Raw genomic sequence first — 27,102 nt, forward strand, 5'->3', positions numbered from 1 at the left:
ACCACAGCACACCAAACTTGTCTATGAATTGGAATAAGATATTGCTGCTGCTTTTTTCTGTCTTTTGAAATAAGCAATATTTCTAGGCTCTGCCCTTCAATGTGAAAGCAGGACATTAGAAAAATTTAAAATCATTTGCCACCCAATTTTTGGGACTGTATCTTAACTGTGAAACTAAACAGATCTACCATTTCCTTCCTTCAATCCAAACACTTCACAAAAATAACTAAAACAATCCAAACATGATTATTTTCCAAAGTCCTTGAAAGTATTAAAATTTCTAGAGGAAAGAAAGTAGGAAAAACAAGAACAAGGAGGAAGGAAAGCTTAAGAAAGAAGGGAAAATCAATGGGCCTCTCTTTTATTTGGCGACAAGCAAGTGCAAGAAAGTTCATTTGTAATTTGTTCAGTTGTCTGTCTTCTGCACATCTGCATTCTGCCCAGAAGGGATTTTGAGGTTTTTCTGAAGCACATGAGCATCTGCAGGCTCTATCCTCTTATAGTAGTTCTTCTTTGTCTCAATAATCTCAAAGCCAAACTTCCTGTAGAAGTCAATTGCTGACTCATTGCTGATCTGGACATGCCTAAGATGTAAGAGTATATATATATATAAAAAAAGGTTAAAGTTTCATAGGTTTTAAAATCTTTTCCACAGATAGTTTCAAATTGTTTAGAGTTAGAATATTACAGGATTTTTTTTTATACATTTTCTATAATTACTAGTACTCAGTAGATTAGCTAAGTCATATCAAAGAACCTTTTGATGACAATTTGACATTTTGTCTGTGTGTGCGGAATTGGAGATTGTGGTACCAGGAATACTCTTACCTCTAAGCAACATTACCATCACTATTTTAATTTTTATTGTTAAACAGGACCCAGCTCCAGCTTCATAATATATATGTCTGGGCATGAACCCCAGGGACATTCGACCTCCAAGCAATACCTCCTGCCCTATTTTTTTTTTTAATTCTTTATTTTGAAACAGGGTCTCACTAAGTTGTGTTGTGGAGGGCCTCACTAAGTAGCTGAAGCTGTTGGCAAACTGCGATTCTCTGGTCTCAGTCTCCCAAATGATAGGATTACAAGCGTGCGCCATCATGCCTGGCCCCATTTTTAATTAGAAAAGCTTTTCGCTCACTTTAAAAATACGAAGCTGAAGCCGGGCGTGGTTGCTAAGGCCAACCTTAGCAACTTAGTGAGACCCTATTTCAAAATAAAAAAAAGAGTGGTGGTGGGAGTGATCTAGCTCAGATATAGAAAGCTCAATTCCCAGTATAAGGTAGGTAGGGGGAGGAGCCAGAAATAAAACAAAAATGACTCCCCAAAATTAGGGTCTCAAGTACTTGAATATATCTTCCTTTAAACTAAAGAAAACAAACCAGGCGTGGTGGTCCACGCTTGTAATCCCAGGATTTGGGAGGCTGAGACTGGAGGATTACGGTTCGCGGACAGCCTCAGCTACTTAGTGAGGCCCTTCGCAACTCAGTGAGACCCTGTTTCAAAAAATGAAGAATAAAAAATTGGGCAGGGGGTATAGCTCAGAGATCAAATGCCTCTGGGCTCCATCCCCAGACCCACAAAAACAAAAGAAAACCTAAAGAAAATATGTTGCATTTTTTCTTTTTTTCTTTTATTTGTTAATTTTGTGTGTGTGGTACTGGGGGTGGAATTCAGGGGCTTTTCTACCTCCAGGCTATATTCCCATACCTATTTTATAGTTTATTTGGAAACAGGGTCTCACTAAATTGCTGAGAACCTCACTAAGTAGCTGAGGCTGGCTTTGAACCTGTGTGATCCTCCTGTCTCAGCCTCCCAAGTACTGGGATTACAAGCCTGCGCCACCACGCCTGACTTTCTTTCTTTCTTTTTTATTTGGTGCATTTTAGATAGTCCCACATCATAATGTAAATCATGTTGACAATGGCATATATTCATATAGTACTTTGTGACACCCCCCTCTGTAGTTTTAAAAATAAAAAAAGTTAGCTTTCTTTTTTGCTTAAGGTACTAATGATTGAACCCAGGAGCATTTTACCTCTGAGCTACACCCCCAGCCCTATTTTTTATTCTTTACTTTGAAACAGGGACTCACTAACTTGCAGAGGGCCTCAACTAAGTAGCTGAGGCTAGCTGTGAATCTGCCATCTTTTCTCAGCCTCCCAAGTACTGGGATTATAGGCATGTACCACCAGGCCTGGCTTTCTCAATTATTTCTCAAAGTAATTTTTCATTACTTAATCTCTACCATAACCAAACTTAATTATAATATTCACTAACAATCTTAGTCTTGGTTCTTAATCTGCAGCCTTTTGAGAGCCATGTACAATCTCACCCATGTCACCTGAGTTTGAATTATTATATTCTACCACAATAGTGTCAATGTCACTGATTACAATGACTGACTAAAAAGTAAAAGGTAAATAATGGTACCGATAGTCATGAATTCTGAACACCTCTAAGACTTAGGAGATCCCATATTACTATAATTAAATGATGTGTTTTATCTGAGGTTCCATCTATTTATTATTAAAACAAAAGAAAACTAACAATTACAGTAGGCCTTCTTTCTGTATTCATGCGTTCTGCATTTGCAGATTCAACGAAGCACAGATGTATACTTGTTTATAGAACATTTACACTGTATTAGGCAGTATAAGTAATCTAAGTTGATTTAAAATATATGGGTATATATGAATAGGTTTTACATAAATACTGTTTTTTTTGTTACTGGGATTGAACTCAGGGGCATTCTACCTCTGAGCTACATCTCCAGCTTTATTTTTATTTTATATTTTTATTAAAGGGTCCAAGCTGTGAAGAGTTTCCCTATATTGCTGAGGCTGACCTTGAACCTGTGATCCTGTCTCAGCCTCCCAAGTACTAGGATTACAAGTGTGAGACACCATACCCAGCTATTTTTTAATAAAGGATTTGAGCATCCTCATATTTTGCCATCTTTGGGGGTGGGGTCATAGAACTAATCACATATAGATGTGGTCAGATAACCTTGCTTCAATGGTTACAAAGTAAAGTTTTAGTAAAGCTTTCTACTCCCAATAAATTCTTTAGTATTGTTTTACTTACAGATAGATGTTGTCAAAAGTGCCATCTTTTTCACAGATGTTTAACACATGATTTAACATTTTAGTCCCTATCAAAAAGACAAAGAACAAATAGTAACCTTACAAATCAACCTTTAAATTATACATCTACCTGTCATCTAAACTACTTATTATGTTCTAACAGAAATTATGAGGTGTACACTAGACATCCTTATTTTCCCCAATTTTTTTCAGTCTCTATAATAGCTACATATATATTTGAAACTGTTAGTCACAGAACAACCTTCTACTACAAATACTTTAAGGTAGATAAAAAACCAAATGAGGAAAATGGGACAAAATTATGGAAGACTTCCATTTTAATTATGTTAATAAACACTATAACTTTATCTTATGTAATTTGGTAACTCTCAGTATCTTTTTGAGCATTCTTTTAAAATTTTTTTATTTTTGTTTTTTATTGGTGCATTATAATTATCTTAATAGTGAGATTCAAAGTAATACAAAAATACAGGCATAGATCCTTTGTGTTTTGGGGTATTTTTTTTGGGGGGGGGGAATGCTGTGGATTGAACCCAGGGGTGTTCTACTTGTGAACCATACCCCCAACCCTATTTTATTTATTTATTTTTATTTTTTATTTTTTTGGTGGTACTGGGGTTCCTGGAAGCCCTTCTACCTCTGGGCTACACTCCCAGACCTATTTTATATTTTTATTTGGAAACAGGGTCTCTTAAGCCAGCAAGGCTGGCTCCGAACCAGAGCGATCCTCCTGTCTCTGCCTCCCAAGTGTGGGGATTACAAGCTATTTTATTTTTTTAATTAGAAACAGGGTCTAAGTTGTGGATGATTCCACTGTCTCAACCTGCCAAGTACTGGGATTGCAACCGTTTGCTACAACACCCAGCTTTCTAGTATTTCTTTAGAAAAATAAAATTACTAGATCAAACAAATTAACAACATATTTATATATCAAAGAAGTGAAAAATAAAACAAGTAAAAAAGCACAATTTTACCTATTCCTAGTCTTCGGTAAGGTGCAAGACATCCTAGTGTCATGATGTAAAGTCTCTTTTGATTCTGTGAATGATCCACCCTGCAGCATACTGCACCTACAGCAATGTCATTGAAATAGGCTGTAAAAGAAAATATAAAAAGTTATAAAGTCCAACAGAGAGGGACTGTTGTAAATTGCTGTGGCTGGCAATCGACCTGCAATTATTCTGTCTCAGCTTCCTAAGTAGCAATATTACAGGTATGGGCCATCTGACCCAGGTAAACCTCCTCTACAGTAAAGCTAAATTATTGGTAACATATAAGCACATACTAAATAAAGAACTTTTATATTTTATTTGGAAACAGTGACTAAGTTGCTGACAGCCTAAGTAGCTGAGGCTGGCTTCGAACCTGCACAATCCTCCTGGTCTCAGCCTCCCAAGCGCTGGGATTATAAGCAAGCGTGTGCCACCACAATGCCCGGCTCCTTTTATGTTTTTTGGTAGCACAGGTGATTGAACTCAAGAGTGTTCTACCACTGAGCTACATTATCTATCTTCTATCTATCAGTACTGGGGATGGAACCTAGGGGTATTCTACCTCTGAGCTGCATCACCACACCTATTTTTTAAATTGCAGAGGGCCTCACTAAGTAGCTGAGGCTGTCCTTGAACCTGTGATCCTCCTGTCTCAGCCTCCCAAAAGCTCGTATTACAAGTGTGTGCCACCACACCAAGTTTGGCATTTCCTTTCAAATTTCAAAAATTTGACTTGATTTCTCTGAGACTTTTCTCAGAACCTGGACCACTCCTCACTTGTAAAATAAGGAGAACCTTACTCCTATAATGTTCCAAGGACAGTACAAGAATATAAGTTTTTAAATAGGAAGGGAAAAAAAAAAACCATACCAAGTTTAGCTAGCTCGCCAACCTCCAGCACATCCTTGTAAAACTTGTCATTGTAGCTGACTGGAAAGATGACCTGGTTCAGTCTCTTCAACTGTTTAATATTGTGTGGTGTTACATCTCCCAGCTCGATCCGGCTACTGGAACAAACCAAAATGTACTCAATAAAACATAATTAGCTTCATTTATTAAGATAACATGTTAAAAGAGTACACCAAATCATTTTTCACATGACTGACAAATTCAACCCTTTCATTGTGTCTTCATATTCCTAAGATTACCGCTTATAAGCAAATTTTACTGGACATTCAATACAGGTTCTCATTGCTTTTATATAACTATATAAACTTAGGGACAAATAGACAACTATTAAGAAAGCCATAATAATAATAATAATAATAATAATAATAATAATAATATTATTTTTTTTTTTTGCCATACTGGGAACCCAGGAGCATTCTACCTTTGAGCTACTCCCCCAGCCCTATTTTATTCTTTATTTTGAAAGAGTCTCACTAAGATACAGAGGGCCTCACTAAATAGCTGAAGCTGGCTGTGAAACTGTGATCCTCCGTTTCAACCTCCCAAGTACTGGGATTACAAGCATGCACCACCACACGTGGCTCAGAAAAATATTCTACAATGGAAAATTTTTCCTTGTAATTTACAGTTCAAAAAATCTAGACACACCTACTGCGGATCATAAAGATTATAGTACCTTATATTGGCAAGGGGGTAGCAAATGGTATATATATATATATATATATATATATATATATATATATATATATATATATTTATTTATTTTTCCTTTCTCCATACTGGGGATTGAACCCAGGGGCATTCTACCTCCAAGCCACACCCCCCCCAGTGCATTCCAAGAACCTGGGATCTTCCTGTCTCAGTCTCCCAAGTACTGGGATTACAAGTGTGCAACACCAAGCCCAGCTGCAAATGGTATTCTTAATACCTGACATATGGGAATGCAAATAGATATATCTCTTGAGACAACCTACGCTGTGTATTGAGAAGTGTAAAAAGCACCTCTCCAAGCCAGGTGTGGTGGTGCACGCTTGTAATCCCCACACTTGGGAGGCTGAGACAGGAGGATCGCACAGGTTTGAAGTCAGCCTCAGCTACTTGGTGAGGCTCTCAGCAACTTAGTGAGACCCTGTTTCCAGATAAAATAGAAAATAGGTCTGGGAGTATAGCTCAGAGGTAGAAAGCCTCTGGGTTCCACCCCCAGTATCACACACACACACACACACACACACACACACACACACACACACACACACAAAAAAAGCACCTCTCCTTGGCTCAAGTAATTCTATTTCTAGAAATTTATTCTAAGAAAATAATAATTATGTGCATTCTATTAAAAACAGTGGCCTAGGGACCACCTACCTCAGAATCAGAGTTTAATATTAAAAATTAACATTCGTGGATACTTCTGTTCACTTTTAAGAACCACAATCTCTAGAAATGTAGTGAAGCATCCACAATTTGAAATATCAGAGCCGGGCGTGGTGGCGCACGCTTGTAATCCCCGTGCTTGGGAGGCAGAGACAGGAGGATCGCGCAGGTTCGAAGCCAGCCGCGCGCGCTGGTTTAGGAGACCCTGTTTCAAAAAAAAAAAATGTAAAAATAGGTCTGGGAGTGTAGCCCTGAGGTAGAAGGGCTTCCAGGAACCCCAGTACCACCAAAAAAAAAAAAAAAAAAGAAGTATCAGTTAGAAAACTTAACATTAAAAATGCAACATTGTAGCATTTCCAAATAACCACATATAATCAAAACAATTGGTTCCAAGGGAAAGGGATTAAAGCTAAAGTTTCAGACTCATAGTAATAAAGTTTTGCTTATAAAGCTGTTAACTTCAGATCCTAAGGCTATTTAGTCAACAGAAATAAAATGCAAACAACATATGCTAACTAATCATTTGCATCACATTTGAGGTGTGTTGGAGAATGTTCATATTTTACTACCTTTGAGCTATACTCCCAGTCATTTTATTTTTTATTTTTAAAGAGTCTTGCTAAGTAGGTTGTTAAGGCTGGCCTTGAACCTGCAACATGTGCCACTATGCCCTGCTGCTGAAATCAGCGAACTACAGTAATATTTACATACCCACGATCCTAGCAAAACAATTCACAATAGCCACACTATGGAACCAACCTAGATATCCATCAACAGATGAATGGATTACAAAATTATGGGAAATACATACAGTGGAATTCTACTCAGCAATAAAGAACAAAATTATGTCATATGTACGAAGATGGAAAGACCTGGAGAACATTATGTTAAGGGAGATTAGCCAAGCACAGAAGAGAAGGAACATATGTTTATATTTCCTCTAATACGCTTGAGCTAGCTAGTATTTGGGATACCAAAGGGACTCCAGATAATGAAGGAGATCCTCAGTGGAGTCAGGGAGGAAGAAGACTGAGATTCATTAATGGAAATGTTACCTGCAACTATGTGTATACATGTGAATATAACACTGTCAACCTGATACTCAGTAATGGGAGGAGGGCAATTTGTGGGGGGCACCAAGTACTGCGTGAATATATGCCATAGTCAAGATGATCTATATGATGTGAGACTTTAATTTTTAATCAAAAAATTAAAAAGGATTTTTGAAAGGATAATAACCCCACACTTCAAACAGGAGGAAAGGGTGGTTATAAAGCAGTGTGTTAAATTGAATCTAATAAAAATTAACTACTAAAAAAATACTTCTATTAGGATGGACCGATTGGAAACAACACCAAATCATTACATGTATAGGCACCTTTATCTTTCTTTGCTTGCTTGCATGCGTGCATGCGTGTGTGTGTGTGTTTCTTTGTAGGTCTGGGGATAGAACCCAGGGGCATTCAACCTTCGAGCTGCAGCCCCTGCCCTATTTTTTCTTCTTTATTTGGAAACCGGGTCTCACTGAGTTGTGGAGGGCCTCATTAAGTAGCTGAGGCTGTCTGTGAACCATGATCCTCCAGGTCTCAGCCTCCCGAATGCTGGGATTACAAGCGTACCCACCACGCCCGGCTTGTATTTTACTGGGGATTGAACTCAGGGATATTCTACCTCAAAGTAATACTCCCCAGCCTTTTTTAAAAAGCTCAACATTTCTATCAGAAAATTAATCTAGAGGCTAGCGTGGCGGTACATGCTCGTAATCCCAGTACTTGGGAGGCTGAGACAGAAGGAACCCGTTTTGTGGACAGCCTCAGCTATTTAGTGAGGCTCTTTGCAACTTAGTGAGACCTTGTTTCAAAATAAAGAATAAAAAATAGGGCTGGGGGGCCAGGCCTGGTGGCATGCGCTTGTAATCCCAGCATTCAGGAGGCTGAGACAGGAGGATGGCAGTTTGTGGACAGCCGCAGCTACTTAGTGAGGACCTCTGCAACTTTAATCTAATAGAGCTGTCGAGAACTTTATGAGCCAGGCTTGGTGGTGGATGTCTATAATCCCAGTACACAAAGATTTCAGGGTCAATGTCAGCTTCAACAATTTATCGAATTCCTGTTTCAAAATAAAAAAGGATTGTGGTGCAGCTGGAGGTAAATTACCCTGGGTTCAATTCCCTTCAACAAACAAACAAACAAACAAACAAACACTCTGATTCTGCTGAGCGTGGTGGTGCACACCTTGGGAAGCTGAAAAAGGAGAATCACAATTTTCAGGCTAGCCTCAACAACTAAGCAAGATGGCTTCAAAATAAAACAACAAAGCCAGGCATGGTGGTACACACCAGTAAGAGGTTGAGACAGGAGTGTTACAGGTTCAGGGACAGCCTCAGCAAGTACAAAGATTCTCAGGAACCTAGACAGATCCTGTTTCAAAACAAAAAAATAAAAAGGGGCTGGGGGCAGAGATCAGAGGTAGAATGCCCCTCTGTTTAATTCCCAGTAGTGCGCGCGCATGCGCGCGCACACACACACCTCAAATAACTCTGCCAATTTAGATTTTAAGAGTTCTTAACATAGAGTTGCCTAGTAAAGCATAAATGCTCTTTCAATAAAATTTTGAACCTGGACTGCAAAATTTAGACCGTGTAGGAAAGACAACTACATGCAGTACAACGTGCAAGTAAGGTACTAAAATAATGCCAGAATGAAGATAACCCTGGGGAAAGATTTCAACAGATGACTAGGAGTTTGTTTTATGGAAGGCATGAGATGTAGTCTAGCTGAGCATGAGGGTACATGCCTCTAATCCCAGTATTTGGGAGGCTGAGACAAAAGGATCACAGGTTTGAGGCCAGCCCCAGAAATTTAGCAAGGCCCTTAACAACTTAATGTGTTGACACCTTTTTCAAGATTAAATAGCACTTGGGGTGTAACTCAGTGGCACATTGTGCCTGAGTTCCATTAGTAAAACCACAAGGCAAAAAAAAAAAAAAAAAAAAAAAAAAAAAATCTGTAAGGACCTTTCTCATCAAAATATATCTGGTTATCTTCTCTAACTATTCTTACTCTCTTGGTGAGCTCATTCAACTAATAATCTTACCACTTTAATATTGCCAACTTCCAAATTTTGTCTCTGGCCTAAATTCTACTCCAGAACACCAAACTCTCAGATCCAAAGTATCTCTAGCAGATACCCAAAATACACATTGAAAACTAAATTTCCAGTCCTTCTAAATCTGTTTCACCTGCAGCTTTCCCTATCTATGTTGACGGCTCCCCATCAGTGGCTGTATAACCTCTTGACTCCTGTCACTGCCCATATGGTATCTCAAGAAGGATGACTTTGACACACCTGGTTTTCTTTACTTATTGTGGTCTTTGTCTTTTCTGTGTGTGAACCCAGAGGTACTCTACCACTGTATTTTATTTATTTTGAAACAGGGTCTAAGTTGCCTAGGACCTTGCTAAGTTGCTGAGGCTGTCCTGGAACCTGCGATCCTCTTGTCTCAGCCTTTCAGTATTGGGATTAGAGGTGTGTGCCACCATGACCAGCTAAATTCTGCCACCCCCCCCCCATTTTTGGGCATTTAACTCTATGTGTTTTGAAAAATATGTAACGACCATTACACAAACATGTATAACCATGTACTCATGTCATCAAATATGTAGTAGTTCTATCACCCCCAAGAACTTCCTATATAATAACCCTTCTACTTCCAGGCAACCACTAATCTCTTTTATTCCCTATAGTTTTGACTTTTCAATGTCACAAAACCCGGATCACAACATGGTACTTATTTGGCTTTTTATTCGGCATAATGCCTTTGAGATTTACCACTGTAAAAACAATATGTAATTTATTTCTTGTTATTGCTAAGTAGTATTTCATTGTATAGATACTATGGTTTGCTCTTTTTTTTTTTTGCGGGTCTGGGGATGGAACCCAGGGGCATTTGACCTCTGCACTACACCCCCTGCCCTATTTTTTATTCTTTATTTTGAAACCAGGTCTCACTGAGTTGCAGAGGGCCTCACTAAGTAGCTGAGGATGTCCGCGAACCGCGATCCTCCAGGTCTCAGCCTCCCGAATGCTGGGATTACAAGAGTGCGCCACCACGCCCGGCTTGTTTTGCTCTTTGTTGTTTGCTGTGGACCAAATCCAGGGCGTGTACATGCACAGAACTAAATTCCCAGTCCTATCCCTTTTGTTGGAGGACATCTGAGTTTACAGTTTTGGAAGATTATGAAACCATAAACATTTGCAGATATGGTTCTGTATGGATTTCTTTTTCTCTTAATAAGGAGTGAAAATGCTGGGTAATAAGGCAAATGCACGAGACTTTCCAGTTGTCTTGCATTCTTACCAATGCTTGGTGTTTTCAACTTTAAAGTTTGTCCTATGATAAATTGGGTGCAGTAGCACATGCCTATAATCTCAGGAATTGGTTGAGACCTTGTTTCAAAAATAAAATATTAAGAAGGCTGGGGGAGGATGTATCTCAGTGGCAGAATGCCCTGGATTGAAGCCCCAGTAACACTAACACACAAGAGCTATTCTAATAAATGTATAAAGACATCTCATTGTGTTTTTTATTTATATGTTCCCTAAATAACAACGAAGTCGAGGATCTTCTAATGTACTTCTTTTTCACCCATGTGTTTTTTTTAAAAAAAGTATGTTTTTTAAAAAACTAGGTTTTCTGTTGGGAGCCATTAAGGCCTTCCCCTAGATTGGTGTCTCTGACTCAGCTGATTGTCCTTCACCCAGAGTCAACAAGGTGTGGAGTTATGGAAAGTTCAAAGAGATCTGAGAGAGGATCAGGTGGTGATGACACGAGGGTACTGATAGGCCTATCTGTAATATGTGTTTTGTATTGGTCTTTATTGTATTCGGGTGGTGGTAGCTGTGTATTAAATACCTCTGGAAAAACAAACCCAGGGTCGGCATCAGCGCAATAAAGATGAGATTGACCCAGAAGTTGTGTTGGCCAGGAGTGTCAGCGCAATAGAGAATACTGACCCGGGCATAGTCGTCGACCCATAGGAAATACTGATCCACGAACAGGGGTTGACCAGTAGAGATAGTAGGCTGGCGGCTCCCCCACGTTAGAATTAAAATTCTCCATCCTCACTTCAGAACCCGTACTCTTGCTGGCTGGGTCTGGCAGTTTTCCTAAGTTTTGAGTGTATTATGCATACATATCCTCTGTAAATAGTGTATGTTACAAAGAATTATGGTCTGTGGCTTTGTTCATTTACTCAACAGAGCTTTGTTTATTTTTGTGGTACTAGGGGTGGAACCCAGGGGCATTCTACCTCTGAACCACATCCCCAGCCCTATTTTTTTTTTAATTCTTTATTTCAAAACAGGGTCTAAGTTGCGGAGGGCCTAAGTAGCTGAGACTGGCCAAAAACCAGTGATCCTCCTGTCTCAGCCTCCCAAGTACTGAAATTACAAGTGTGTGTTACAACATCCTATTTTTTTTTATTCTTTAAAAAAAAATTGGGGGGGGTACTGGAGGTGGAACCCAGGGGGGGGGGGCTTTTCTACCTCTGGGCTATACTCCCAGACCTATTTTCTATTTTATCTGGAAACAGGGTCTAGGTTTCTGAGAGCCTAAGTAGCTGAGGCTGGCTTTAAACCTGTGCAATCCGTGATCCTCCTATCTCAGCCTCCCAAGCACTGGGATTATAAGCGTGCGCCACCACACCCAGCCCTGTTTTTTAATTTCTGAAACAGGGTATAAGTTGTTGAGGCTGGCCTAGAGCCTGTGGTGTTCCTGTCTCATCTTCCCAAGTGCTAGGATTACAAGTGTGTTCTAACACACCTGGCAGAAGCTTTACATTTTGATAAACGTCTCTTGGGAACTACTCTTCAGTGTTTTTGTCTATTTTTCCATAGTTCAGTAACTTGCACCTAAACTGTATTTACTTTTGAGCTATTATAACTAAACGTGGGATTATAGGTTTTTATATTACGAATGTTTTTGGGGGAGGGAGGTTAAATTTAGAGCCTTCAACCTCCAAGCTACACCCCTACTCCTTTTTTATTTTGAAACAGGTTCTTACCAAATTGCTGAGGCTAGCCTGGAACCTGTGATCCTCCTGTCTCAGCCTCCCACATACTGGGATCACAGGTAGGTATGCCCCATTGTGCTAAGTTAAGAATAACCTTCATTTCCAAAATTGTTTTTTAAAATTGGCACATTATGATTATATGTAATAGTGTAATTAATTAGGAATACTTTTTTTGTGTGGTACTGGGGAGGATGCTAGGGGCATTCTACCTCGGAGCTACACCTCCAGCCCTATTTTCAATTCTTTATTTTGAAACAGGGTCTCACTGAGTTACAAAGGGCCTAAGTAGCTGAGGCTGACTTCAAACCTACAGGATCCTTCTGTCTCAGCCTCCCAAGTACTGGAATGACAAGCATGCACCATCACACTCGGCTAGGAATACCTTTTCTTTGTGGTACTGGGGGTGGAACCCAGGAGCTTTTCTACCTCTAGACTATACTCCCAGACCTATTTTATATTTGTAGACAGGGTCTCACTAGGTTGCCGAGAGCCTCACTAAGTAGCTGAGGCTGGCTTCGAACCTGTGCGATTCTCCTGTCTCAGACTCCCAAGAACTGGGATTACAAGTGTGCATCACCATGCCTGGCTATAGGAATACCTTTTTATAACACAAAATACTGTAAGTATAAATACTTGAATTTTAGGGGTAAAGAAAAGGAGCCCATAAAGATGTTGGAAAACAATTTTCAAAAGTAGGGCAAAATCCTGGAGAAGCAGTGCCATAAAACCCAAGAACAGATTCCAAACCTATGTGTATACAATGCACCTTGCCAGCTCAAAACATACAGTACAAAGTTTCATCTTAGGATCTTTACTTTTGCAATTAAGCTTGTTATTAAAAAAAATACATACCATTTCGCCGGGCGTGGTGGCGCACGCTTGTAATCCCTGCGCTTGGGAGGCAGAGACAGGAGGATCACGCAGGTTCGAAGCCAGCCGCGTGTGCTGGCTTAGGAGACCCTGTTTCCAAATATAAAATGTAAAAATAGGTCTGGGAGTGTAGCCCGGAGGTAGAAGGGCTTCCAGGAACCCCAGTACCACCACCACAAAAAAAATAAAGTAAAAAAAAAAAAAAAAAACATACCATTTCAAAATAAAAAATAGGACTGGGGGTGTAGCTCAGAGGTAGAATGCTCCTGAGTTTAATCCCTAAGACCACCAAAAACTAAAAACTAAACAAACTCATGCCTTTCCACTTAAGACATGCGTCATCCTTCTGTCCACTGCATCTACACTGTATACACTACCCATTCCTTAGTTACCTGACAACCACTGTGCTTACTGGATCCCAGTACTGTAATGCTTGTGTTCCAGTGATCCTACTTAGTGACCTAATGCTACAAGTGTCTGTCATTCACCTTACTTCATTAGATCACTGTACCTCACCACATAAGTACTGTATCATCTCATGTTATCAATAGTGGTGACAATACAGTAAGACATTTTGAAATCAGATCAACACATTTTTTATTACAGTATAGTTAGATTATTGACTTTATCAAGGGGCTCAGCACTATATCTGTGGTTTGAGGCCTTCCAAAAAAAGGGGTGTCTTAGCATATATCCCTCTTTTTTGGAGGTACTATGGCTGGAACCCAGAAGCTCTTCTACCTCCTGGACCAAACTCCCAGACCTATTTTATATTTTATTTGGAAACAGGGTCTTACTAAGTTGCCCAAGCCTCACTCAGTAGCTGAGGCTGGCTTCAAATCTGTGTGCATGCTGGGATTACAAGCGTGTGCCTCCACATCAGGCTCTGCATATATCCCTCTTGGATAAAGAGGAACTAATTGCAAAAAGGTGGTCACAAATTTGACATCTGATAAATTTACAAAGATCCTCTCTCAAATAAGATAAGGCAGCCAGGTATGGTGGCGCAGGCTTGTAATCCCAGCATTTAGGAGGCAGAGACAGGAGGATTGCTAAATTCAAAGCCAGCCTCAGCTACTCAGTGAGGCTCTCAGCAATCTAGTAAGACCCTGTTTTCAAAGAAAATATAAAATAGGTCTGGGAGTATAGCCTGGGAGGTAGAGGATCCTCTGGGTTCCACCCCCAGTAACACACAGACACACACAATAAGGCTGAGGATAGAGGTACTGTGGATCCAATTCCTAGTAATGAGAGAAAAAAAAGTCCAACAATTTAACAATGTAGACTATTTAATTTATCAGTAGTTTAAGACTTCTATTCTGGCCCGGCATGGTGGTGCACACTTGTAATCCCAGCATTCCGGACAGCCTGAGCTATTTAGCTAGGCCCTTCGCAACTCATTAACACCGTTTCAAAATAAAAGACTAAATAATAGGGCTGGGGGGTGTAGCTCGAAAGTAGAATGGTCCCCAGTACAGGGGGGGGGAGGGGGAGGGAGAAGACTTCTATTCTGTACATAGCTTCAAACTGGAGCCTAAAAGTTAAATCAGCCAAATGGTCACAGCTATTGATCCAGCCTTTTCTTTTTGGAAATAGGATCTAACAATGGGACAGACTGGTAGAAATGAGGAGAGAAACTTGCAAAAGTGCTCACAGTACCTTTTATAGTCCTAACTACTAACTACTTAGATCTGGTAGATGAAGCTACTTACCTGCCTCTATATAGCCCACTATTAATTTGTGCCAGGATAGGCTTTTATTTGTTATTCAGTCAAATCTTTTACTATAATCTTTGTGCTTAGAAACAGATGTAGGAAACCTTTACTCTTGGCTTAGAAAACAAAGCCTGTATAAAATGTGATAATTCGCTGGGCGTGGTGGTGCACGTTTGTAATTCCAGTACCTGTGAGGCTGAGATAGAAGGATCGCAGGTTCTTGGCCAGTCTCAGCTAGTGAGGCCCTCCCCAACTTGCAGTACTAGGGATTGAATCCAGGGGCATTCTACCCCCCAGCAGTACCCTCAGTTCTTTTTCTTTATTTTGAATCAGGGTCTCACTAAGTTTGGAGTGGCTCATTAAGTCTCCAAGGCTGTCCACAAATCTGTGATCCTCTTGTCTCAGCCTCCCAAGTACTGGGATTTACAGGCATACACCACCATGCCCAGTTGTGAGACCCTGTTTTAAAGTAAAGAGTAAAAAATAGGACTGAGAGCAGGGCATAGAGGTGCATACTTGTTAATCCCAGCATCTGGGAAGCTGAGACAGAAGGATCGCAGGTTCACAGCCAGCCTCAGCTACCTAGTGAGGCCCTTTGCAACTCAGTGAGACCCTGTTTCAAAATAAAGAATGGAAAATAAGACTGGGGGTGTAGCTCCGAGGTAGAATGCCCCTGTATTCTATTCCTAGTACCCCAAAAGAAAAAGAAAAAAGAGACGATTCAAGTTTTAGTACAACATCAAATAAGCAGTCTTAGTCTTATCAGCACAACATCAAATAAATGGTCTTAGTCCATGTTCTGTTGCTATAAACAGAACTCCACAGTCTAGAAGGAGAAAGTGGGCCCAACTCCCCCCTTTTCTAACTGACTCATTTCTGTGTTATAGGTCGATTCAGGAGGGCAAAGTTATTATCACATAATCACTTCTTAAAAGTCCCAGCTCTCAGCATTGTTACAATGGCAATTAAACTGCAATATAAGTCTTGGAGGAGACATTCAAACTATAGCAATCACTAATTTGTGCTACTAAAAATAATGTCAATCATGCCCATGATTATAGACAAATTCAGTGGCGATATTCTAAAGGCCACAAGATGGGGATATGATGCCAACAAAAATAAGTGTTTCTCTGTACAAAGAGTGATTTTAAAGTTACTCAGCAAAAAGTGAAAAGAGAGCTTAAAACCTATTTATGCTTTCAATGGGTACAGCATACCTTGGCACAAAATATTAACAAGCTAGTCACTTTTTGTGCTGTATCTGGTTTGGAAAGAACTGAGTCTACACCCTCTTTATTTTACAGATGATAAAAATAAAGCTCAGTGACAAAAGTGCCATTAGTTTTATAGAGTTATCAATAAAGCCAGAATCAAGCCTATGTCTAGGAATTCCCACTGTAGTGTACAATCAGCCATGTCATGATTCCTCAAAAGAGGCATCTCTACTCTTCAAGGTGTGGATGTTGGTGTGTGTGTGTGTGTGTGTGTGTGTGTGTGTGTGTGTGTGTGTGTGGTGGGAATGTCAATCTGATATGTAGTGTAATAAAGGTGCAGTTGCATAAAACTCTAAGCATCTTTAGCAAGGATTAATTGATTTAAAAATTCCAAAAGGTTAGAGGATAGGTGATTTTTTCTTTGCTGATAGTAATCTTGTTCTAGACTCTTGCCTTGAGTAAATTGCATAAAAGAAAAAAAATTACATGAAAGAGGGATTCCTCTAGAAATTCCTTCAACCTAGAAGTAGGCACTGAAAAATTCAAAATTTATCAAAGCACACTTAAATACTAACTGCTTATGCGACCTTAACCCAGAGATCTCTACCTGAGAAATTATCATTTCTACCCTTCTAATACATATCACTGCACTGTTATATGCATTTATTTTTATACAACTTTTCTACTAAACTATAAAGCTTAAGGCAGGTCCTTGAACATTTCAAATAATTAAACTACTTTCAGTATATCCAAGAACCTCCAGGCCTTAATATAACTGATAGGCTCTCTTGTCTCATCTAGATTTTAAGAGTAATAGCAGGGTGTGGTAGTGCATGCCTGTAATCCTAGTACTTTAGAGGCTGAGACAGGAAGACCACAGGTTTAAGACAAACCTTAGCAATAGTGAGACTCAGTAACCTAGTGAGACCCTATTTCAAAATAAAAAGGTTGGGGGTGTAGCTTTGAGGTAGAAACCCTCTGGGTTCAAACCTCAGCAACAAGGCTGGGATGTAATAAGGCTTCTCAAGTTCAGCACTGCTTCCATTTTAGGCTAGATAATTCCGGGGTGGTGGAGGGGGCTTTCCTGTGCATTGTAGGGTGTTTTGCAGCACCCTTAAGACTCCAACCACTAGGTATTAAAACTTCAGGCAGTTACCAGTAACTGGGAAGGGGTGAAGAGGTATGGGGAAGGGGAGGCTGCCTCTGGTTGGTAAATAACTTTTCTGGAGGTTTAGTAGGCATCAATAAAGTCACTGTGGGGTGGATGAATTCCAAATTGTGTGACTTCAAGTTATCAGAGATATAAAAATTTCAGCAATTTTCTTTTGTGGTTATTGGGGATTGAACTCAGGGGCATTTTATCTTTGAACTACATTCCTATCTAGCCTTTTTTATTTTTTTGAAACTGATATCACTAAGTTACTGAGGCTGCTCTGGTACTTGAGATTCTCCTGTCTAAAGCCTCTTAAGTACTGAGATCACAGGCATACACCACTATGCCCACCTTGACTGGATATTAATGATAAAGACACACATGGACACAATCTACTCAAGGCTATAACTTAAAAACAACCCAGTTACTTTGTGAACAAAATTCTTCCATGTCATCCACATGTTCAGTAAAAACTCTTAGCTACAGCTTTTCTTTTACTATAGCACCTGTTAATGTTTTTATTTCCAAATCTCAGAATATCATCAAGTTTTTCTAATTATTCAGAATTTCCACAGGAATTTAGAAGTCAACTCATCCACATTTGATGTTATTTTCCCACAAGAAATTAGAACATCTGTCTTTGTGAATTGCTCCATCATTTGTGCAACACAAATTTAGTTCTGATGTATCCTTATGCTCTAATTTAGTTCCTGTTAATTTTGCTTTCCCAAGTATCTTCATGGCCTGTCCCTATACCCTTCCTCTTTGAATTATGGTACAGGCCATCAACTGTTGACTCTAATAGCCTAATGATGGGAAACATAGAGTGCCAAGGAGATACTGCCATCAGAATAATCTTCCTAAGCCGGGTGGTGGTGGTGCATGGAGCACGCTTGTAATCCCCGTGCTTGGGAGGCTGAGACAGGAGGATCGCACAGGTTTGAAGCCAGCCTCAGCTACTTAGTGAGGCTCTCAGCAACTTAGTGAGACCCTGTTTCCAAATAATAAAGTATAAAATAGGTCTGGGAGTATAGCCTGGAGGTAGAAAGCCTCTGGGTTCCACCCCAGTGCCCCCCCCACACAAAAATCTTCCTAAAACATATTTTGTGTATGTGTGTGTGGGAGGAGCACTAGGGATTGAACCCAGGATCATTCTACTTCTGAGCTATACTCCCAGCCTTATTTTACTTGGGAGGAGGTGTTCTAGAGATTGAACCCAGGGGCATTCTACCTCTGAGCTATTTTTTAATATAATAAAACTTTTAGTTTTATTATATTATTTTGAAACAAAGTCTCACTACTTACTGAGCTTGTCCTCCAACCTGAAATCTTCCCGTCTCAGCCTCCCTAGTATTGGGATTACAGGTATGAGCCACCACACCCCACTATTTTATTTGATTTTGAAACAAGATCTCCTTAAATTGCTGAGGGTCTTCCTTAACTTTTGAGGCTAGTCTGGTACTTGTGATTCTCCTGTGTCAGCCTTCCAAGTACTGGGATTATATTAAAGTTGTTCAACAGCAGTATATAACCTACCCAATGAAATTCAAATAAATACCTTGGGATTACATACACATACATGCATGCCTTTATTACCCCCAAAACTAGACCACCACTCTAGTTTTTGGCAATAAAAAAGTATCCACTAAGTTCTTTTTCCTTCTTAGCTTACTTCTGTACATGTTTTTCATTAACAGATTAAGGATACTCTATCATCACTAGATAGTGTGAAATTAAATGAAACTATTACTTGGCCCAGCAGATATATTATATAGCTGTAAAAAAAGGGGGGGGGAGAATGAACCAGTAAATAGGCACAAAAGGAAACAGAGGATGGCAATCTAAACAAAACTCAATTATGACTCCAATATTTTGTTTCTTGGTATCATAGAAAGTTAGTGCTAAAAGAGACCAAAAATGGAAAACATGACAGTAGTCATGGTAGCATCTTTATTTTAAAATTTTTACTTCTGTATAAGGGTGCAACTGCAAGCACTTTTGTTTTTTGAAGTCTGAGAACTTAATTATCAAATAGCTTAGATACCAACAGTAGATTAGACTTTTGCACCTGCTATCTCAATTTCATTTTCTAAAAATCATTATCTTCAATTGTTTTGTAATTTGAAGTCCAGGCAATCAATGTCCCAGTGAAAATCCACACAACTTACACAACAGGTGAGTTAAAAAGATACACAAATGATAAACCAGGCGTGGTGGTGTACACTTGTAATCCCAGAATTTGGGAGGCTGAGACAGGAGGATCTTGGTTCACAGCTAGCCTCAGCTACTTAGGCCCTTTGCAACTCAGTAAAACCCTGTTTCAAAAAGAATAAAAAATAGGGTTAGGGGTATATCTAGGAGGGAGAATGCCCCTGGGTTCAATCCCCAGTACTGCAAAGTAAGTTAATAAATAAATACAAATGACCATTAAGTGTGGAGTGTCCAACTTCACTGAAAAAAAGAAAAAAAAAGCAGAAAAAAAAGCCATCTGTCATCTAATCAGCTAAGCAAAACCAAAAGTTAAGTATGTACATGAACATGTATTCAAAACCAATTTGCAAGGAAGCTATTAGCTATAGTTATCATATTACAAATGTTCAATGTGTGCAAAACATCCCAGACAAAAATTTATACCATTCTTGGCTGAAAAGGTAGTCGATGTCTTCATCCATTTTCTTAAGGTTTTTTTAAGTTTCTCTCTCCCTCCAAATCTGCCCTTGGAGAAAGGCCATACTCACAACTCTGCTACAGCTTTTTTTTTAAGCCTTCTTAAAGAAATTATCAAAAGAAACATTTAAAGAGGTCCATCACTGGGTGTGGTGGTGCATGTTTGTAATCCTAGTGCTTGGGAGACTGAGACAGGAGGATTGCACAGAAGCTAGCCTCAGCAACTTAGTGAGATCCTGTTTCCAAATAAATTATAAAATAGGGCTGGGGGCATACCCGGAGGTAGAAAGCCCCTGGGTTCCACCCTCCAGTACCACAATAAATAGTTCTGTCAGGCAGTTTTTACAACTAAAGCATTCAGCACAGCACTTAACACAGTTTCAGCAATGACAGAAGCAGAATACAGGCCAAACTAGTTCAGGAAAGGCAAATTTACAAAATTCTAATTATGTTACCCATCCATGGCAGACAAGGTGATTGGGATATAGCACTTAAAAGGAGTGGCCCAAGAATTCTTTCCCAGTGTATAAACAGCCATAAATTAATTGTTGGCTCACAAGCTGAAACATTTCTAAATTGAAACATTTCTACCATCTGGGAACTAGATCCTAAGGAAGAGATCACTGTTTTACACTTCAGAATTTTTCCCCCCTGTACTGGGGATGAGACCCAGGGGCATTCTACCTCTGAGCTATACTCTCTGCCCTATTTTTATTCTTTATTTTGAAACAAGGTCTCACTGAGTTGCAAAGGGCCTCACTAACTAGTAGTTGAGGCTATCTGGGAGCTGCACTAATTCTGTCTCAGCCTTCCAAGTACTGGGATTATAAAAGCGTGCACCATCGTGCCCGGCTTGAGAAATTACTTTAACATAAAATCCAGTGATTTTACTTACATCATATAATTCAGATGCTAATTTTTCTGGGAAATATTTGATCTGTATTTATATTTCTTAACATTTAGATTAGATTTACAAACAAATTATATCAAATCTACTTAAAAATTACCCAAAAATTGAGTTTAAATTTTTTTAAAGTTTAAAATTTTAATAAACTTTAAAGCAGGGGTAGGTGATAGAATGATTGTATAATTATATATAACTAACCAACAATCTATACAGTTCTCATTCTCATGATGGGAAGGTTTCTATTGATTAGTACTGATATTCTATTGGTTACTATAGGCCATATTTTTAAAAAGATGTAAAATAATTTAAATACTCAAAAAAGTAAATCTCTTTAATTGTCACAAAGTTGAAAGCGATGGCTAATAACCTGGAAGAGAAATAGGATTTCCATAGGATGAAAGAGCAAAGCGAAATTTAATACTTTGATCTGGCAAAAGCAGCAGGCTTTAAAAAAATAATGCTTAGCCAGGCGTGGTGGCGCACGCTTGTAATCCCCGTGCTTGGGAGGCTGAGACAGGAGGATCGCACAGGTTCAAAGCCAGCCTCAGCTACTTAGTGAGGCTCTCAGCAACTTAGTGAGACCCTATTTCCAAATAAAATATAAAAATAGGTCTGTGGGTATAGCCCAGAGGTAGAAAGCCTCTGGGTTCCACCCCCAGTAGCACCAAAAAAAAAAAAAAAAAAAGCTTTATAAAAAGATTTTAGCTAAGCCAAGTGTGGTGGTGCACGCCAGTAATCCCAGCATTCAGGAGGTTAGCGGACAGCCTCAGTTACTTATGGAGGCCCTTCGCAACTCAGTGAGACCCTGTTCCAAAAAACAAGACTAGTGCTTGGGAGGCTGAGATAGGAGGATCACACAGGTTCGAAGCCAGCCTCAGCTACTTAAGTGAGGCTCTCAGCAACTTAGACCCTGTTTCCAAATCAAGTATAAAACCAGTAGTAAAGCCGGAGGTAAAAACTTTTTTTTTTTTTTTTTTTTTTTTTTTTTTGTGGTATGGGGTTCCTGGAAACCCTTCTACCTCCGGGCTACACTCCCAGACCTATTTTTTTTTAAATATATGTTTATTTGGAAACAGGGTCTCTTAAGCCAGTGCGGCTGGCTTCGACCCTGCGCGATCCTCCTGTCTCTGCCTCCCAAGCGTGGGGATTACAAGTGTGCGCCACCACGCCTGGCTCAGAGCCGGAGGTTAAAAAAAAAAAAAAGCCCCTGGTTCCCACCCTCAGTACCACACACGATAAATAAATAGATAAAATAAAAAGACTAAAAGGGGGGGGGGGCTGGGAGTGTAGCTCAGAGATACAATGCTCTTGAGTTCCATCTCTAGCACCACAAATAAAGAGGAGACTTTAGCTTACAATAGTTCATGCACAATAATGTAAAATTGTTGGGCGTGGTGGTGCATGCTTATAATCCCAGCCTCAGCTACTTAGACTATCAGCAACTTAATGAGACCCTGCTTCCAAATAAAACATAAAAAATAGGACTGCGAGTGTAGCCCAGAGGTAGAAAGCCCCTGGGTTCCACCCCCAGTACCACAAATAAATATATATCTTATACCAACTACATAGTAGTTATACTTTCCCACACTACTGGTCACATGTGCAGTAATATTCAACAGTTGTTATGATGGTTCAAAATTATGATAAACAGAGAATATGTATCTTGATGCAGTGGATAAGTGCTTGACCCCTTAGATGATCTTAAAAAAATCTTTTCCAATGTGAAAATCCTTAATTATCATTTATTCAGAGCTCCACTAAGAGTCCTCTACAATCTAAGGAAAAGTAATCATACCACTGATAGGAACTCTGCATGAGTCACCATTACATACACCTGTACAGACAGCAAATACATTTTGTAAATTATACAATGATTCTATTTACAGATAGGTGCAAACAATTAACCTTATGTCTTATGACTTAATTTTACTTTATTGTTACATTACACACTTAAGTAGATTATAATTTCCATTCATTTCTCCATTGTATTAGGTTATTCATTACGTTGAGTTTCTTGGAAAAAAAAAAAATCAAGATGCACACCTAGTACCTGGGAGGCTGAGACAAAAGGATTGTGGGTTCATATGTAGTAAACTACATATAAATACATGGCCACATGTATTCATATCCTGCTATAGACATTTCTATTAGAGCTAATCTACAACTCCACTATAATGGAGGATAAATGGATTTAGTTTTACTTCCTACTATATTGATGACTAATTAAATTAACATCCCAGTTATGGATGTCTATAGCACACTTCTTGCTTGGGCATCATCTTCCCTAGAGAGCAATAACAGATAAAAATAATCAGCCTATGCCAGATTGTGGCCCATGGCTATAATTTCTGTGATTTGGAAAGATGAGGATAACATGTTCAAGGCCAGCCTGGGAAACTTTGGGAGATCCTGTCTCAAAAAGGCTGGGGACATAGCTTAGTGGTATGTTTCTGGGTTCAATCCTGAGAAATATCTTTATCCCCAATCAGATTACCATTTAGGCTTAAACCACTTTGTCCCTGATTCATAAAAATGAGAAACATCTAACATATCTCAAGTTTCCATACATGCAATATAAACACATGCAATAATTAATAACTTAAAATTTATCTCTTATGGAGGAAAGGTAAACACATGCTAACAAAAAAGAACACCCTACAGAGCTGGGTATGATGGTGCACACTTATAATGAAACATTTGGCCAGCATTGGGGAGGCAAAGACAGGAGGACAGGGGTTGACAGTCTCAGCTACTTAGTGAGGGCCCTCTGTAACTCAGTGAGACCCTGTTTAAAAATAAAGAATAAAAACCCGCGCTGGGGGTGTGGCTCTGAAGTAGAATGCCCCTGAATTCCATCCCCAATACACAAACAAACAAACAACAAAAAACACCCTACTGCCGGGCGTAGTGGCGCACACTTGTAATCCCCGCGCTTGGGAGGCAGAGACAGGAGGATCGCACAGGTTCGAAGCCAGCCGCATGGGCTGGCTTAGGAGACCCTGTTTCCAAATTAAAAAAAAAAAAAAAATATATATATATATATGTCTGGGAGTGTAGCCCGAAGGTAGAAGGGCTTCCAGGAACCCCAGTACCACCCCCCCCAAAAAAAAGCATAACAACAAAAAAAACCCCTACTGTTACTAGTAATAATATTTTGAGTTTCAAAATGATAGGCAATATAGAAACCAATATACAATACTGAAATGGATTGATACGGAGTTGAGAATTCTACAGTATCCAATTTCATATTATTTTTATTCAACTTATCGTTCTGGCACTGAATAAATAATAAACATACAGCAAATAAGTGCTGTATCTATGGGACTATCCTTATCATCTACATTATAGGAGACTATAATGTACCAAGTATCTAAAAACAAAACAAAAAAGCAAAAAACCCACACACAACCAGGAATTTCCAAATCAAGACCAAGAAGATTGACCACAGTGTGCATGGTGATACAATTTCTGGAACTGGCACACACTTGTAACCTTAGCATTCAGGAGGCTGAGACAGGAGGTCTACAGTTCGTGGCCACCCCTAGCTGCTTAGTGAGGCTCTTTGCAACTTAGTGAGATCTTGTTTTAAAATAAGGAATAAAAAATAGGGGAGGCATCTCGGTGGTAGAATGCCTTTGGGTCCCTTCCCAGTACTGGGGGGGTAAAAAAAAAAAGTACTATATCCTGACTTAGTGCCTAAAATACGAAAGTGGTGGTGCTTGCTTGTAATCCCAGCATTTGGGAGGCTGAGACAGGAGGATCTGGGTTCTTGGACAGGCTCAGCTTGCTTCTTTTCTTTTCTCTTCTTTCTTTCTTTTTTGGTGGTACTGGGGTTCCTGGAAGCCCTTCTACCTCCAGGCTACACTCCCAGACCTATTTTTACATTTTTATTTGGAAACAGGGTCTCCTAAGCCAGAGCGTGTGGCTGGCTTCGAACCTGCGCGATCCTCCTGTCTCTGCCTCCCAATCGCAGGGATTACAAGCGTGCGCCACCTCGCCCGGCATGAGACCCTATTTCAAAATAAAGAATAAAAAATAGGGCTGGGGGTATAGCTCAGAGAAAGAAGTAATAATTATCAAAAAGTCCTATCTTAGCTGAGTGTGGTGGTGCACGTTTGTAATCCCAGTACCTGGGGAGGGGAGACAGGAGGATCACAGGTCTCAGCCAGCCTACACTACTTAGTGAGGCCTTCTGCAACTTGGAGAGACCTTGTTTCAAAATAAAGAATAAAAATAGAGATAAGGCTGTAGCTCGAAGGTAGAATGCCAAAAGAAAAAAAAAAAGTCCTATCTTAGCTGGAGTTTGGGGATTTAAAGAACTATTACAGTGAAATCATCTTAAAAGCTTCAACAAGAATACAATCCTAGCCAGGCTTGGTGGCTGGACCTTGTAATCCTAGCATTTGGGAGGCGGAAACAGGAGAACTGGGTTCGCTGACAGCATCAGCTACTTAATGAGGCCTTTTGCAATTCAGTGAGAATGTTTTTAAACAAAGAATTAAAAAATAGGGCTGAGGGTGTAGCCCATAGGTAGAATGCCCTTGGGTTCCATTCCAGTACTGCAAAAACAAGCAAACAAACACACAAAAAACAAAGAATACAATCCTAAACCCCCAAAGATAAGTGACAAGAACTATACTTATGCCGTGGTGTCACAAGCTCTTAACCCCAGCGCTTAGGAGGCTGAGATAGCAGGATCCCACAGGTTCAAAGCCAGCCTCAGATACTTAGTGAGGCTCTCAGCAACTTAATGAGATCCTGTTTCCAAATAAAGTACAAAATAGGCCTGAGCGTATAGTCCAGAGGTAGGAAAGCCCCTGGGTTGACCCCAGTACTACACACACACACACACACACACACACACACACACACACAAAAGAACTATACTTGTGCCGGGGTTTGGTGGCACACGGCTTGTAATCCGGGAGGCTGAGACGGGAGGATCGCGGTTTGCCTACAACCTCAGCTATTTAGTGAGGCCCTCTGCAACACAGTGAGACCTGGTTTCAAAATAAAGAAAAACAAAACAAACAAAAAACAAAAAACAGGGCAGTGGGTGTATCTTGGAGGTCAAATGCCCCTGGGTTCCATCCCCAAACCCGCAAAAAACAAACAAAAAACCCCACAAAAAACAAACAAAAAACCCCCCTATACTTAAGAACTCTTCATTTCATACACGGTTGCTGGCATAATGTACAGATTCAAAAGTCGTGTTACTCATTTTTAGAAATCTGCCTCCATCAGGTTACACTTAAATACCCTCTTAAAGAGAATTGCTTCATGAATATATTAATTCAAAATAGATTATGAATAATATCATTGCTCAGCCCCATTTTTATTGCCACGTTAAATATAGAAAGAACATTACACCCTATGGGGACTGAGCTAGATCAAAGATTTTGGATCTAAATATCCAGAATGATTTCCCCCTTTATAAGCCCATGGTACAGTTTCAACATAGGTCAGTTGTTTTGTTTTTACTTTAACAGAAGATGATAAATATGCATCAAGTGCATGACAAAGAACTTATAAGAGCATTCATACTCAAAGAAAACAGACAACTAGAAAAATAATATTCTCCAAATATGTCGGATCACATATAAAATAGCCAAACTTTCTGGATCATGACTCAAGTGGAGCAAGTTACTCCAAAATATACAATTCAACACTGAAATGATATCCAGCAATTGACACAAAATCAGAGTAAGAAAACATTACAAACCTAAGACCAAAAATAACTTTTTCAAAATCTCTTCTGCACTTCACAGATACACAGAGATAATATTTAGACTCTCATTTTAGGCAGTATGAGATTACTTGGAAAAGTGACTTCATTCTCAAAAAAGCGGCTGTAGTTTAGACAGCTTCACTATCTTAAAGCATACGACTCAAGTCGGGCGTGGTGGCCCACGCTTGTAATCCCCGCGCTTGGGAGGCTGAGACAGGAGGATCGCACAGGTTCGAGGCCAGCCTCAGCTACTTAGCGAGGCTTTCAGCAACTTAGTGAGACCCTGTTTCCAAATAATATATATAAAAAAGGTCTGGGAGTATAGCCCGGAGGTAGAAAGCCTCTGGGTTCTACCACCAGTACCAAAAAAAAAAAAAATAAAATAAAGCATA

The 27,102-nt window shown here is 39.6% G+C and overlaps 1 protein-coding gene across 1 annotated transcript; it reads right to left on the reverse strand.

Moving 5' to 3' along the window:
- Positions 1 to 406: 406 nt before the first annotated feature.
- NAA50 (N-alpha-acetyltransferase 50, NatE catalytic subunit) lies at positions 407 to 20,080 on the reverse strand (the record flags this gene model as incomplete). Its single annotated transcript, XM_080696518.1, has 5 exons — positions 407 to 584; positions 3,088 to 3,154; positions 4,082 to 4,201; positions 4,970 to 5,106; positions 20,043 to 20,080. 5 exons carry the CDS (start codon positions 20,078 to 20,080, stop codon positions 407 to 409), a joined length of 540 nt encoding a protein of 179 aa, XP_080552644.1.
- Positions 20,081 to 27,102: the final 7,022 nt, after the last annotated feature.

This window comes from Muscardinus avellanarius (assembly GCF_963383645.1).
Source record: "Muscardinus avellanarius genome assembly, chromosome: 5".
Lineage (NCBI taxonomy): Eukaryota > Metazoa > Chordata > Mammalia > Rodentia > Gliridae > Muscardinus > Muscardinus avellanarius.